The sequence below is a fragment of the Topomyia yanbarensis genome, chromosome 2, assembly GCF_030247195.1.
Source record: "Topomyia yanbarensis strain Yona2022 chromosome 2, ASM3024719v1, whole genome shotgun sequence".
In the NCBI taxonomy this organism is placed as follows: domain Eukaryota; kingdom Metazoa; phylum Arthropoda; class Insecta; order Diptera; family Culicidae; genus Topomyia; species Topomyia yanbarensis.
This window is the reverse complement of record NC_080671.1, coordinates 93,840,838-93,854,662: the sequence shown is the minus strand read 5'-3', so window position 1 is coordinate 93,854,662 and position 13,825 is coordinate 93,840,838. Positions and strand designations below refer to the sequence as shown.

Below are 13,825 nucleotides of genomic sequence, written 5' to 3'. Positions count from 1 at the left end.
TTGGAAACGTGTTCAGTACAAATTCTCAAAATTTGGAAAATTGGAAGTGTATTCAAAACAAATTCCCAAAATTTCGTTAATTAGCGTGTCAATTGATTATCGCACAAAGACCAATTTGGTAAGCGTTATCGATCGGTGTGATGTGATGTGATGATCACCAATCTTGAACGTGACGAATGAATAATTTTGTTTAAAGTCACGTAAATAAAAAGCCAATCTTGAGATGTACTGTCATACAAATTTTGAGCTATTTGATTCTACATGTTGATATACTTACTGTTTTAAGTGCATCTACTGCATCACATAGACATAAACAGAAAAAATGCAAAAAAATCTGTTCTTCAGCCAGTTATATCCGACACTCCATGAAGATTTGACGCGATTGCAAACCTACAATATTTTGATTACACTTTCTATGCTCAAAACCAGATGCATAAGCCAATAGTCACAGGATGGAGCCCTAGTTCGAAAGGGAACTTACTCTCAGTAGAGGATCAGCAAAATATTTTGATTGGTTCGTGATTGTGTTTTCTTATGAATCAGCAAAATACTACACAATCTCGCGATTGACAATATAATCGATTATAAATCGGTTTAGAAGTCTGTCGTACATACATAGTATCAAGACAACTACCAACAAAATGTATCGAAAACGAATTTTTTGAGTGCATCGATCATGGAAAAGGAATACTATTTTTATTTGGTAAATATTTAAAATCATAAAATTACAGAACTTTCAGATAGGTGGATTTTTATCAACACTTACCTAGTTTCAATTTTCGTACACTAACAATATGCGATTCGTTCCAACTTCGCTGCAATGAGCAGTGATCGTCACGACCGATCGACAAAGACTAGCTTAACATTCAAACGAACATGTGTCTAGTTGCAGTCCGTTCATTCAGCATTGTTTTGTTTCATTTCATTCACTGCCACAGATGGTGGGTGTTTCTGCGGATGTGAGCAGTAAAAGGTTGTGATTGTACCAATACATACATCTAAGACCGGCCGGTGCGAATGTTGTTGATTTAATTCAAATTTATCAGATTTAGCTAATCAACATTTTGCTCTCAAATAAATCTTTACTAAACACTGACAAATTTAGACTACGAAAACTTTTGTTGATCAAATTATTCCACAGTTCGAATTCATTCCTATGCCTTTTGACGATTTTCTTCGAGTTTAACGCGATATAGGGCAGCCAATTCCTCGGCACCCTCTTGGTTGGTCTTCTTGTAGTACGGTAACTTCGAGAGACGCTCGACCCAAGCCGCTAGTTTCGGGTACTTGCTTTTGTCAATCGGGAAAATGGCATGAAACGAAGCAATGCTGGCTACGCAGCTCAAATCCGCCAGGGTGAGTTTATTCCCAACAATGTAATCATCGACGAGTGTGTCGTTCAACAGTCCATACGCCTTGTACAGATAGTCAATTTTGTCCTGGGGAGTTTCGGCGGATCCGTAGTACAAGATTGGTTCCTAAGTGCAAAAATGATAGCAGTGACATTTTAATACGAACTTTATGATGTAGCTGTCAGGTTATCGCTTACCAGATAGAAGCGAAGTCTAGCGAAAAGTACTCCGGAATCGAAATGTAGTGCCGAGTTGATTTTGGCTCGGGTCACAATGTCACTTGGATACAGGCTGTCATCCTTTCCGTACTTAGTTGTCAAGTAGATGATAATTGCGTGACTATCATATACGGTCGTGCCATCGTCGTCGATGATGAGGGGAATCGTGTGTTGCGGGTTCATCTAAAATTGCAGTTATTTCACTAGCTCAAGGTCAATCAGTGATTGAAGTGCTGTTTGTTGACATACCTTAACGAATTCTGGCTTTAGGTGATCACCAGCGATCAAGTTTATTGGTTTGATTTCCAACTCCAGGCCAAGTGCCTTAGCGGTTAGCTCGACGGAACGACCCGGAGGGCTTAATTTAGCGGTGTAGAGTACTACTTTCCCCATCTTAGCTTTTTTAGCAGCGTAATTAGAGGAATTGTTCACTTGTCCACTGCTAGAGACGAACTGGTCGTTAGTGCGACTGCATGGCTACATATAGCATGATTGTTTATCACCAACTTGTATAGGGTGTGTTTTAGTTGATAGATTATATATATGTACATGCATTTCAGTCATGCTTTAGAGATGTAGGTGGAATACAAATAGAATTTTCAAGCAAACAATTTTTTTTGCTATCGATAGCTACCTTTATGATAAGCAGAATTGTTTGCCGGCTGTTGAATAAAAGCGATCTTCTACAAATTTAATATCACCAACACCAGTCCTTCACGGGAAACCTAAAGTAGACTCGAAGTGCAAGACAGAATATCTAATTTTGATGAATGATAGAGACACTATGGTTTACTTTCATTACACGACAGTGTATTATCGAATTAATTTGATGTGTTTTTTTTCAGCGAATGTTAATTTTCTAGCTCTTATTATGGTTAACTAAGCACGCTAGATACTACGCTTTTGTCTTGATTATACAAGCACATTTATTTCTTGAATAAAGAATTCGGAATTAATTATTGGTTCAGTAAGGAATCGAGTCTATGCTTGCAGGGCATCATCCGTGGCAAGCCGTTGGTTTGTGAAAACAATTGGTGTTTCTTTTAGGATTTAATGGTTGCGGCCAAGTCGGTTGTACCATACCACAGAGAACAGATATTCTTGTTCGAACGAATAAGATTATAATACTTGTGTAAAACTTTGAACGAATATCCGTTAAAACACCAGCGTCGCCATACCAGCCTATCCTAACTAGAGGCATTTCTGTGTTGGTAATTTTGAAATCTCTTTGCTGTCAGTTCAGTCACACACTCATGCTAAACGAAATGGCAACAGTAGCGCACCTGGTGGTGATATCATTATTATCTTTGAATAGGCCTTTCTAACACAAGTTTATAGCTCGAGATGGCCGTCTGTTCTCGGTGACCATACTGGTGAGAATAAGTTGAAACATTATCCTTACAAAATGCCAAATTAATTGTTTTTCCATTAGTTTTAATTGATGAGTTTCATTACTTAATATTTTTTTCGAGTGTTGTCCTACTAGAGCTATAGATCTAGGTTTTCGGAAGGGCCCCCCGTCAGAATCCATCACTACAACTGCAGACAAGACGGGAAATGTCACCCACTAAAACACTGCTTAAGGCCATTTGCAGCGGGCCGTGATTCTGAATGTGGTATTCATTGTACGGTTCAGATATGTGCAAGAGCAGGGACTTTGCGATCGCGTGTGTCATCGCGAAGGGCTCGAGTGTTTGTACGTTAACTTCGTAAACTAATTTCGCTTGTATAAATTTTATTTTATAATCGTGTATCCTTTTGTATATTTGCGTGTGTTCTTGGATGATCGCGCGTGGACCGTGAATCTGATACATAATTTTCGGTGTGCGGTTCAGATGCTAGAACAAATTGAGTTCTTCCATATCACTGAGTTTCCGGTTATATCACCATGTAATGTGTTGTCTTGTGGATATGAGCGTTGCATGTATGGACCTAAGACGCAGGGTACAGATTTCCAGACGTGATCAATTCATGATCGCGTGAACACGGGCGTTTGTGGGTTCGCGGTTGATACCGCGTTTGTAACTTCGTAAGCACTAAAACATTCACCTTATTACCGGTGGGTTATTAAGTTTGCATGATCGCGGGCGTAGGTGTACCTGGATGATCGCGAAAGGCTTACGCGTTGGTATGGTACCGTATTTGTCGCGTGTATGTGACTTCACATGTATAAAATCGATTTTGTAACTGTGTGGCCATTCATTAAGGCGCCGCAATTTTTTTTTAATTCTCAAGGTCCTCTCTATTTCATATTGTGACAAATGTCATGCCAAATTTCACCTCTTTTAGACAATTTTAAACACCCGCCCACTTCGTTTGAAGTGTTTGAAATTGGTAATATGGGAAAATATGGAGGAAAAATATGTTAAATGCTATAACTTTTGAAGTCGCACTCAGAAGACAACAATTCATATCTCTTTTCAAAAGAAATAATCTTAGTATTTGAATGAAGATGTTTCCGTATCTCGAAAAATACGTGAAAGTAGGATACAGGATCATTTTCCCCCAAAATCTATTATTTAAAAAAAAATCTGTTCTGCAAATCATACATTTTTTGTAGTTTTTCTAATGTGAAAAATCTCGGAAATCGAACGGAACCTTGGCGACCTTTCTCCGAATACGAGAAGGGTTTTTTGTCATTCATATTAAATTTTATCATTTTCTCGTGCATATATCTCTATTATTCTGCAATAAATGTTAGTAAAATGTACCTGGTTTAACAAGGAAAATTCTAAGGAACGACTTCCCTAACTTCTCATATTCGGGCAAAGGTCGGTTCCGTCCGATTTCTAAGATTTTTACACATTAGAAAAACCGCAAAAATTGTATGATTTGCATCGCGGAGCAGAAAAGTTATTAATTTTTGGGATAAAATCACCCACCCACCCCATCAATTTCGAGAAACGAAAATATCTCCATTCAAATACTAGTTTGTAGGTTCACGCTTCAGACAGCGCACAGAGGAGTAACTAGAACAAATTCTTGGCCAATAACCAAAAAATTTTTTTTCGATTTTTTATTTAGTTATATTTTTTTAGATACTTAAAAGCATAAATAAAGAGTATGCCAAAAATTACTAAAGAATTTTTGCATGGATGCAAAATGGTGATATTTTAAGGTTTTTAAATATTTTTTTCTTATATCCAGCAAAATCGCTTTCAAATGATGATGACGTATTAAATAAGACAATATTATAACAAACGTAATAGAACGCAACTATTTGTATAAGCTCCGCTTAAAAATAACCAAAAATAGTAGTGTTGCTGTTTATTGGACCAGGTTTAAAAACACCATTTTTTAAACAAGTTATTCCAAATTTGACTGATAAAAAAGTTACATTGAACGGCAAGATCCGGCAAAGTTACTGAAACAAAATTACAAAACAAGATTCCGGCTATTCAAAAAACATTCAATATCTTCCGATCTTTTTCGATCCACAAATTCCAAGCGGTTTGAGAATATTGATATTTTTACTAATTTAAGGTACGCCAAAATACTATAGGGTCAAAAACTATGTTTGGCAAAATGAATCTTTATGGATATGTGCACAGGTATTCCTTTTCTTCTTCCTTTTCCACTAACCAACTGTTCATGCAGCGGAAAAAACAAATGTATTCACAAAGATCACCTCGAAAATACTAGCATTCGGGAGGATCTAGAAAATTGACCCCTGCACTGGTAAGTGGATAAATGCCAAATAGTTCCAAAAACCAGTTATTTTCTATTTGTAGTTCATATTAAGGCATAATAACAGCAATAGCCGCAATAAATAGTTTTGGCCAGGATTCGACCCCAGTTACTCCTCTGTGCAGCGTTAGAAAATTTATAAGTGCTAGAACGTTTATCTTATCACCGGGGTGTTATCATGTTTGCGAGATCGCGGGAGTAGGTTGCGCGGATGATCGCGAAGGATTTGAGTGTGTTTGCATGTTAACGTGTTAGTCGTCTCTGCTAGCGTGTCTGTAACTTCGCGTGGAAAAATTGTTTTTGTAACCATGTAGCCATTTGCTTATTCGCGTGTGTTCTTGAATGATCGCGCGGATCGTGACTCTAATGCTTAATTTTCGTTGTACGGTTCAAGTACTAGGAGAGAGTTCCCCCTCCATCACTTCAGCTCCAGGTCATGCCGCCATGGAATGGGTTGTCTGGTTAATATGAGCGTTATTTTCTATTGGTCCAACTAAAGGCATGAGTCTGGGCTGCTAGGATCGAGGGTAGAGATTTCCGAACGTGGCCGGTTCATGATCAGGTGAGCGGTGGATTAATGATTGAGACCGCGTTTGTAAATTTATTGGTGCTAAAACAGTTTATTTAGTTACCGGGGTGTTGTGGTGTTGACGAGATCGCGTGCGTAAGTATGTATGGGTGATTGCAATTGTATGTTCGCGTTTGTGACCAGGTTTGTGTTATCGCAAAGGTAACGAGCGTTTGTGTCTTTGGAATGAGAGAGATTGTGAGTGTTTTTGAGAGAATATGCAATTTATTGTGTCAATGAGTGTTAGTATGAATCCAATTTAAGATATAGTAATGAAAGGAAACGGAAAAATAACAAGCCGAATAAAAAAAAGAAATTAAGCAGACGCATATAAATTGATCTACATTATTTTTGGCACACATGAGTAGTGGAAAGGCAAACTACTAGAAGCAGAACAAAAACAGACTAATGAAGTAAAAGAAAAAAAAACATTTATAACATGCAGTCAAACTACTTGAACTCGTCTTATTGTCAGAAAATGATAATTATTTACCATTAACCACAATTGAATTCTCTTAAAAAAAATTCATGCTGTGCTGACCGGGAATGGATGATTCAAGTGTGTCGGTATATTAATCATACCTTAATTTATCCAATCCGATCTTCCCGAATGAATCGAATCGAATGTACGAATTGAACACCGGAACAAAGTAACCAACGACTCATAGGAAGGATTACTAACTTTTCTATCGTATACGTCAGTTCTGCAGCCATTTCCTGACCCAGCTGTTTCAAATACTCAGACGAACACATACACAGATAGGCTTGCGACTAGCACTTAAAAATTGTACGCTAGAACTGAAAACTACAATTATTACAACCCATCCACTAATAGGCTACTACTTTTACATTTATTTTATTAATTAGTCTGTGAACGATGACGAAGTCGACCGATAAATCGACAAACAATGACCGCCACTGCGAGTCGTGTCCACCAACGCTGTCATTAAGCTGTGGAACAATGTCTGCAAACACGGCCCACAGCAAAAGCCAACCCAAGCTGACCCGCCAGTCGGCCATGTCAGTGTGCACAAGCTAATGGTTGATTATTAGTATGGGCAGGTGTAGAGTATGAAGAAGAACAAAACATAAAAAAGGACCCGTGATCAATCCCTCTTGGTTTCCTCGATGCACCACTATCGAGGCGTAATGCAATAACCATCTTAAAGCAACTATCTGTCAGAGGTTCTTTAAAACTGATGCACAGATATGCTTGATGATGTTTGCAATACCGCCAAATTAGGGGAGGGGTATACTCCTTGTTCTTAAAATTGGATTAAACCTTTCATGACCATGTTGCTTGTGAACCACAACGTTTTTAAACAGCTATAACTTTAGATTGAGGCAATATTTGCTCATAAAAACAAGTAAGGCTAATAAATGTGACTATTGCCTTTCATTTGAGTATTTACAGTTACAAGGATCAGCTCTAGAATTGAAGTTATTGCAATTAGTCTGATCGGATTCCGACGGAGCAGTGCTGCCAGGGACAGTTTACATTGACGACGAAAAATGAACTTTCCGTATATCTTCGTTATATTGCAATATTATTGAAAACTAATAAAACTTATCAATTTAGACTGTCTTTGGCTACGTTTTCCACGCAGGTAGACTACTGTAAATATTCTAGGAGAATTGTATTGAGCATTGGAAGGTAAAAATTGAACAGCTTCTAGCACTGCGAGGGAAGCACCTATCTTTATGAAAAAGGCTTTTCGTGTTTCTTGATCCCACCGTTTTCAAGGAATAGTAGTTTTGAAACTCTACATGCACTAGAAAAAAAGTTGGTCATGAAAGGGTTAAAAATCAATGTTGGAATTTGAAAAATGTGATGTTACAAAAGAGAAAGATTTTTGACCTTCCGTAATCCTAGCTACTCTATCGTACTTTTAACCCATAAACACACACGCAGACATTTGTCTAGTGGTGCTTTGGGAATTATGAAAATCAAAAAATCATCATACATTTTATAATCTTGTCAAATTGAGTCGAAGATTTAAAAGATTGCGTAAACTTTTCAAATGAGAGCTGCTGAACGTTTCCGAATTATTTAAGTCCCTGAAAACCAATTTAAGTCAAGCCAACCTCGGCTATCAAGTCGATTTTCAAAGTGATTGCATAACCTTTCCTCTGGTAAAGGCAAAAAAGTATCGAGACACCTAAATCATAGAAATTCGATTTTTGTCAAAACATTTCGGTGTTTTATGAATTTGAAAAACATTTCGATTTCCAAAATGTAAAATGCATTACGCGTATAGGCCGTTGGCTCGCCGCTACTGCATCATAGAAATCGTTCACTTCTATTTTGTTTTTCACATCAATGTCATCATCGTTACTGTTGACTTGTTGCTCGCGATCGGTTGAACTTGCTTGCCTCTTGCACTTATGACATACGAGCTTAAATCCATCGTTATTGAAATTTGCTTACTAGCTGATTGTGCAAACTGTTGATTTGGGGGTGCTTGAAACTGCTTTTGCAATTGCCGTTATGCTCTGTCACAACTGGGCAACCGTTTGTGATTCAAGTAATGTTATTGAAAATTGTGAATTGTTTGGCATAAATGAGGGGACAAGCGGTTGTGATGTATTTTTCACAGTATTGTGCGTGAAAGGTTTTCCAAAGGTTACACTGTACATACAGTCTGATTACGGTTCTGACACATACACATCTACCTTTGATGGATGCATAGTGTTGTTTGTTTAGTTTTAGTTCCGTGTGTCTAGAATTGTATGTTCAGGTAGAAGAGAATACAACTTATGACTACGAAAACGATCAATCTGTACTAGAAAATAATTGGGAGGTTTGTATTGGTGCCGTATTAATCAAAACAGCTCTGATTCCCAAAACACCAGCAAAGACGATAGTAAGGACGAAAACTACAGCGATGGAAACGATCCCATTGAAATTCAGTTGTTATCAGAGGAAACTAAAAATGCTCCCCAGGAAAGTTTTTTTATATAATAAAGTTTCACTGCTATGTTATTGTGCCCATTATTTATATTGTGTTGACGTGGAATGCATATGAAAAAATTGGTGTACATATTTATGCCTAACGTATTTATACCTAACGTAGCGCAGACGGTGTTCAAACCAACGGGCTTAAATGTGTAGAGTGATAATAGAATCAGAGCGAAAATAGGCTCAAAGCCATTTTTATTTTTAAATTGATTACTGGCGATTCCAATAACTCCCAGTTCTACTCTTGTGACGGATCGTTGCTTTTTGCCTCATTGTAGTCTATCGTGCGTATCCGTCATTCTGAATATTAGTCCTTCATTTTAAATCCGCCGTTTTGAATCCACCATTTTGAATTTTTCTAATCTGAGAACGAATTGGTAATTGGCGATCCCGTAAACTCCAGATCTACATTTAACTACATGTATGTGCATTTTTTGAGAAAAAAGTTGGAAGGCCTTCTTCTACCTACAATTTTGAAAAACACCAAAAAATACTTTCTTAAAAATTAAAAAAAAAATTCCAATTTTCAAAATCTGTAATAGTGGAGAGTTGTATTTTTAAACCCCTTTAGATTAAAAAAATCCAAGAATCCGGAAATTTCCATTTTAACAACTTTACGTCCAAAACTCAAAAACGTGACCAACTTCTGTGTTCATTGCTATACACATTTTGCAAACTCTATTGACTCAATTGTTTTATTGAGAGTCTACATGAGCTATCAAATTTGTAATAAAATAAGAACGGTAGTTGAATTTTATGTTTCGTATTCGTTACTCGAGGCATCATTTGGTACCAGTCTGTTGCTGAAGACGTTCACACATGATGTGTGAAATGTTTGGATTTAGTGGCACACGGGCACCAATTTGATGTCAACTGACCCTTAAGTTGGTGTCAGTTAGTGACGAATAGAATACGAACGCCCCACTACTTGAGTCCGGCAGACCCTAAATGACAGGGCACCTAAAAAGTGGCGACGTCGCGATCTGAGAACCAAGACTGACAAAAACGCTTGCTTTATTCATCTCTGGATTGTGGTGCATTTCGCAGGATCAATTTCCAGCAAATTCATTAAATTTTAACCGGATGGATTATTCTGTAAGAGAAACATGAAAATATTTCATGGCTGACTGGAATCAAGTTTTAGAAGAACAGCGGTGTGTGTGTTACAATGTATACTCAGGTCATCTTAAGCATGTCATTGCACTCAATAGTAGGTATATTGTATTTGGTCGATAAAATGCCCTAATGAGTATTATGTTCAAGTGGATTTTGCATAGCCTTAAAATAAAAATAAACATTTTGCTATGTTTCTCTGTTAATTTAGATGGAGCCCCCCTATTGTCAGACTCTGCGCCAAGTATTCATTTCGGATTATTTATCTATAGAAAGCCCAGATACGAATTCTTTTTATTATTAGAAGCGTTTTATGTGATAAGTTAATTATTAGAAGTGTGTTACTGTGATATTCAACGTGTTCGAGAAACTCCGTACTAGCAAAATACATATCTAACAGAGACTGTAATTCAATTGATTTCTACGTGATTATGTATTTTGTAACTACACTGACACATTTATTTGAAATACTTACTTTGAAGTGATGGTGGATCTTCTAAGGAGTCAAATATATTCCGATTATACAAGTCAATATAATTCCTACTACTTTTCCTAATTATCCTACCCAAAACAATCAAACTGACTTTCCAAAGTACAAGAGTAAGCCGATCTACGTTCAAACATTTGCGGCATTTCGCTTCATAATGTTCAATATCAATTGCGAATGCTCGGCTGCACTGGCCCCGTTTGCTTCTTCATAATAGGGTAGTTCCTTCAAACGATCAATCCAAGCGTAGATTTTCGGATACTGGGATCGTTCCATCGGAACAACTCCCATGACGGAGGCGATCGTTGAGATGCAACTAAGATCGGCAATCGTAAGTGTTGTACCAGCCACATAATCGTCCACGAGCGTATCCTCTAGCAGTTGGTATGCTTTTTTAATGTATTCGGCCTTTTCAGGGTGGATCTCACCGCATCCCGTAAAAATTGCTTCCTAATTTGATAGTGGAAATTAGTTACAATCAACTTTATATTATTTAGTTACAACTAAAATGTAAAAATGGTATGGTTCTACAATGTAATATCTCATTATGTTTAAATACTGTACTAGCAATACTACTGTTTAAATACTATGCTAAGCTTCTCAAAGTATTTCATTTTATTTGGGCATGAATGAATATTACTGTCCCAGAATTGATTATTTTCATTTCATACTATGGACTCGCTCCATAGCTATACGATATCACATTAGTACTCTACAACAGGTGCATAGGCAAATTAATTATTCCACCTCAACGACAACAAGCACTTAAAAAACGATCAGCATTGATAAATGTACAGATGGAACAAAGTACAGTTTATAGTTGGCTTGGTTGCTTTATACATTAAAATAGTTTATTGATTTTTAAAAACTTCTAACAGACATTGTCATTGATACATTGAGTTTCAGAACTGCTGCGCGCAATACATCATCCACGTAGGATAGTTAATAATTTAATGTGAAATGTTCCAACAGATTTTTTCATCGCTACATAGCTCTTGTCTTGTACCATTACCATATTTAGACTCCGAAGCACACGTGCAGTGGTTCACAAAGGGATACTTCTAGTGCTACATAATTATACTACATTATACTTACAAACAAGAAACGTGTGCGAGCGAATAACACCCCAGACTCGAAGTGTAGAGCAGCATTCACCTTTGCCTGCTGAGCCAAATCTTTCGGATAGAGCGAATCATCTTCCCCGTATTTGGACACAAGATAGATCACGATGGCATGACTTTCCGGAACGATTACTCCGTTATCATCCAGCACTGGTATCGTGTGCTGCGGATTTATCTAATATGATAACGAATGTGGTTTAGTCATTCAACAATTGAAAGCTGAGAAAAGTTGTTGTACCATTTTACCTTGAGAAAATCCGGCTTGAGATGATCCCCGGTTAGAAGATTTACCACCTGGTGGTCCAATTCTACGCCCAGTGCCTTTGCGGTCAATTGTACCGCACGGCAGGGAGGGCTCAAATGAAGGGTGTAAAAAATGGGTTTGGCCATCGTAGCGACTGGTTACTGGTGACGAGAGAGTATCACAATACAATGACTGGATAACTGTACGTCGTCTGGGAGACTGAGGAAATGTTGTTCCGTTTTACGCAGAATGCGAACATGTTACACACTTGGTCTCAAGCTTCATGACATTCTACATGAATATGAGTTGAACAGGTGTTCATCGACAACTATGTTACGAACGGTTAGTTTATAATTTTAAAACCAACTTTTTGTGTGACTTAGTTTGACCCAATTAACACCCTTGAGACAACTATATTTCTTTAGTATAGTGGAATTTAACGGAAGGCATTTGTTTTAAGAGGTTAGTCTGTGTATATGAACAGTTAATATATTGTTAATCATTTATTCTACAATGGGACGTTGATTATGTTAGATGCGTTGTATCAAAATACACTGGATCGGTAGTGTACATTACTAATATGTGCATATGCAATACAATACTTAGTTTGCCGTTTTTTTCCATTCAATTATTTGATGGGTTCGGAGACCATCACACAGGGTTAAAAAATTCTGGACTTAAAGCTAAACTTGAAATGGGTTTTAAATAATTTTGGTGCACTGAATTTAGTTATGACAGTAAACCATAACGAAATTTTTTGACGTAGGACTACGTCTTTGTTTTCGATATGGGGGAGCACTCTGCAAATTCTACAAAAATGGTATGTAACGAAAAGTGGTCCAATTTTAAACGCATATAATTCAGCCATCTCACGATAAATTTTCAATTTTTTTGCGCAAATCGCCCCGAAATACTTCTAAGAATAGATTCCAGTAGATAAACCCAAAGATTTTTGATAACATAGCATTAAAAAATTAAATAATATACAACCTTGTCAAAATATCAAGCAATAACACACAGAAGATAGCGCTTCCCAAGCCCTGTACGACGGATTGGTGTACCTAGCGCGCAACGCTTCTATGAATGACGTCATCATCGACTATTTAAAGAACGGACTTGGCCAGACACGCTCAGTTCCCTGTTGAACGGCTGGCGAAGCAGATCACTGCGCTGTGTTTTGTACAGCCAGTGTAGCTGAGCTAGAAGTCCGTTACACTGGCTGTGGAGGGACGCTACCCTGTGTCGTCCAACAGGCGACCGCTCCAACTGCTTCCTAAATGCCGCTGTAATGTTGCCAGTAAATTTTTGGTTTAACTAGCACATGTATTTGCTATTTGCGCTTGAAATTAGGTAATGTAGTGGTAGTAAAAAGCTTCCCATTTTGGTTTAAACTCAAGGATAGTTTTTAAAACAGGATTTGATTAATTAGTTTAGCTCATCTAAGCAATTTTATCAATTCTGTAATTTAAAAGGAATTTTACGGAACTTGGTGAATTTGGCCCCACTTGCAACTGGTATAATGAACCTGCACAAAGTGTTGCATAACGCAGGGCTGTTTTTTGGAACAAAATGTGTTATCATTCAGCCCTTCGCTATGCAAAATCACGATATTATGACAGATGGGCTAAGCGCGGCCGTTCCTTTCAATCGGGAAAGGCCGCGTGGAATTTTGGTGAAATGTGCTAATAGTGTCGTGGTGGTACTAGTTGTCTCTTTCGCTCTACCCATCATCATCAGCGTTGACTCATTTTGCATTGTACGCATGGGTTCAATGTTTGGGGCGAATGTATTGGTAGGTAGGGGAACTGGCGGTAAAATGAACACGTTAAGCAAAGTCATTATTTTCTAACTAATAAGTGAATGAGATATTACAATCACCTTATGTTTCTTGTTAGAAATGTTTTGTACATATCTGGTAAAAATACCTCGTCATTTTCCAGGCAAAAAAAATGTCACGGAAGAATTGAATTTTCATGACGTAATATTAACCATTTTACAATCCTGTGGCATCGAAACACATCTACAAATTTGGGATTATCCATGGGTGTTTGAACTTTTAGGATCTGTTTGAGAGCA

At 37.5% G+C, this 13,825-nt stretch overlaps 2 protein-coding genes across 3 annotated transcripts in view; both read right to left on the bottom strand.

The window, feature by feature from the left end:
- The window catches only part of LOC131678850 (glutathione S-transferase E14-like), a 34,155-nt gene extending 33,255 nt beyond the window's left edge, over window positions 1-900 (bottom strand). The window contains exon 1 of one of the 2 annotated variants that reach the window (XM_058959257.1): window positions 767-900. The gene's annotated coding sequence lies outside the window, so the exon portion shown is untranslated. The remainder of the gene's footprint in view (window positions 1-766) is intronic. The other variant, XM_058959256.1, reaches the window with a different exon arrangement.
- Window positions 901-1,012: 112 nt separating this feature from the next.
- On the bottom strand, window positions 1,013-11,967 carry LOC131679589 (uncharacterized). Its single transcript, XM_058960329.1, has 6 exons — window positions 11,752-11,967; window positions 11,480-11,680; window positions 10,520-10,834; window positions 1,820-2,047; window positions 1,550-1,753; window positions 1,013-1,478 (listed from the first exon to the last, which is right to left on the bottom strand). The coding sequence occupies exons 1-6, from the start codon at window positions 11,893-11,895 to the stop codon at window positions 1,155-1,157; spliced, it is 1,416 nt and encodes a 471-aa protein (XP_058816312.1). The 5' UTR covers window positions 11,896-11,967; the 3' UTR covers window positions 1,013-1,154.
- Between the last annotated feature and the right edge of the window lie 1,858 nt (window positions 11,968-13,825).

Bases quoted from the DNA above. Each gene is read 5' to 3' on its own strand.
- LOC131679589 (XM_058960329.1), bottom strand. From the start codon at position 11,895: ATGGCCAAACCCATTTTTTACACCCTTCATTTGAGCCCTCCCTGCCGT. The intron at 2,048-10,519 runs GTTTGAACGTAG...TGCTATATGTAG, and splicing joins TGAAGCGAAATGCCGCAAAT to CCATGCAGTCGCACTAACGA. The intron at 1,754-1,819 runs GTATGTCAACAA...CTGCAATTTTAG, and splicing joins TAAAGCCAGAATTCGTTAAG to ATGAACCCGCAACACACGAT.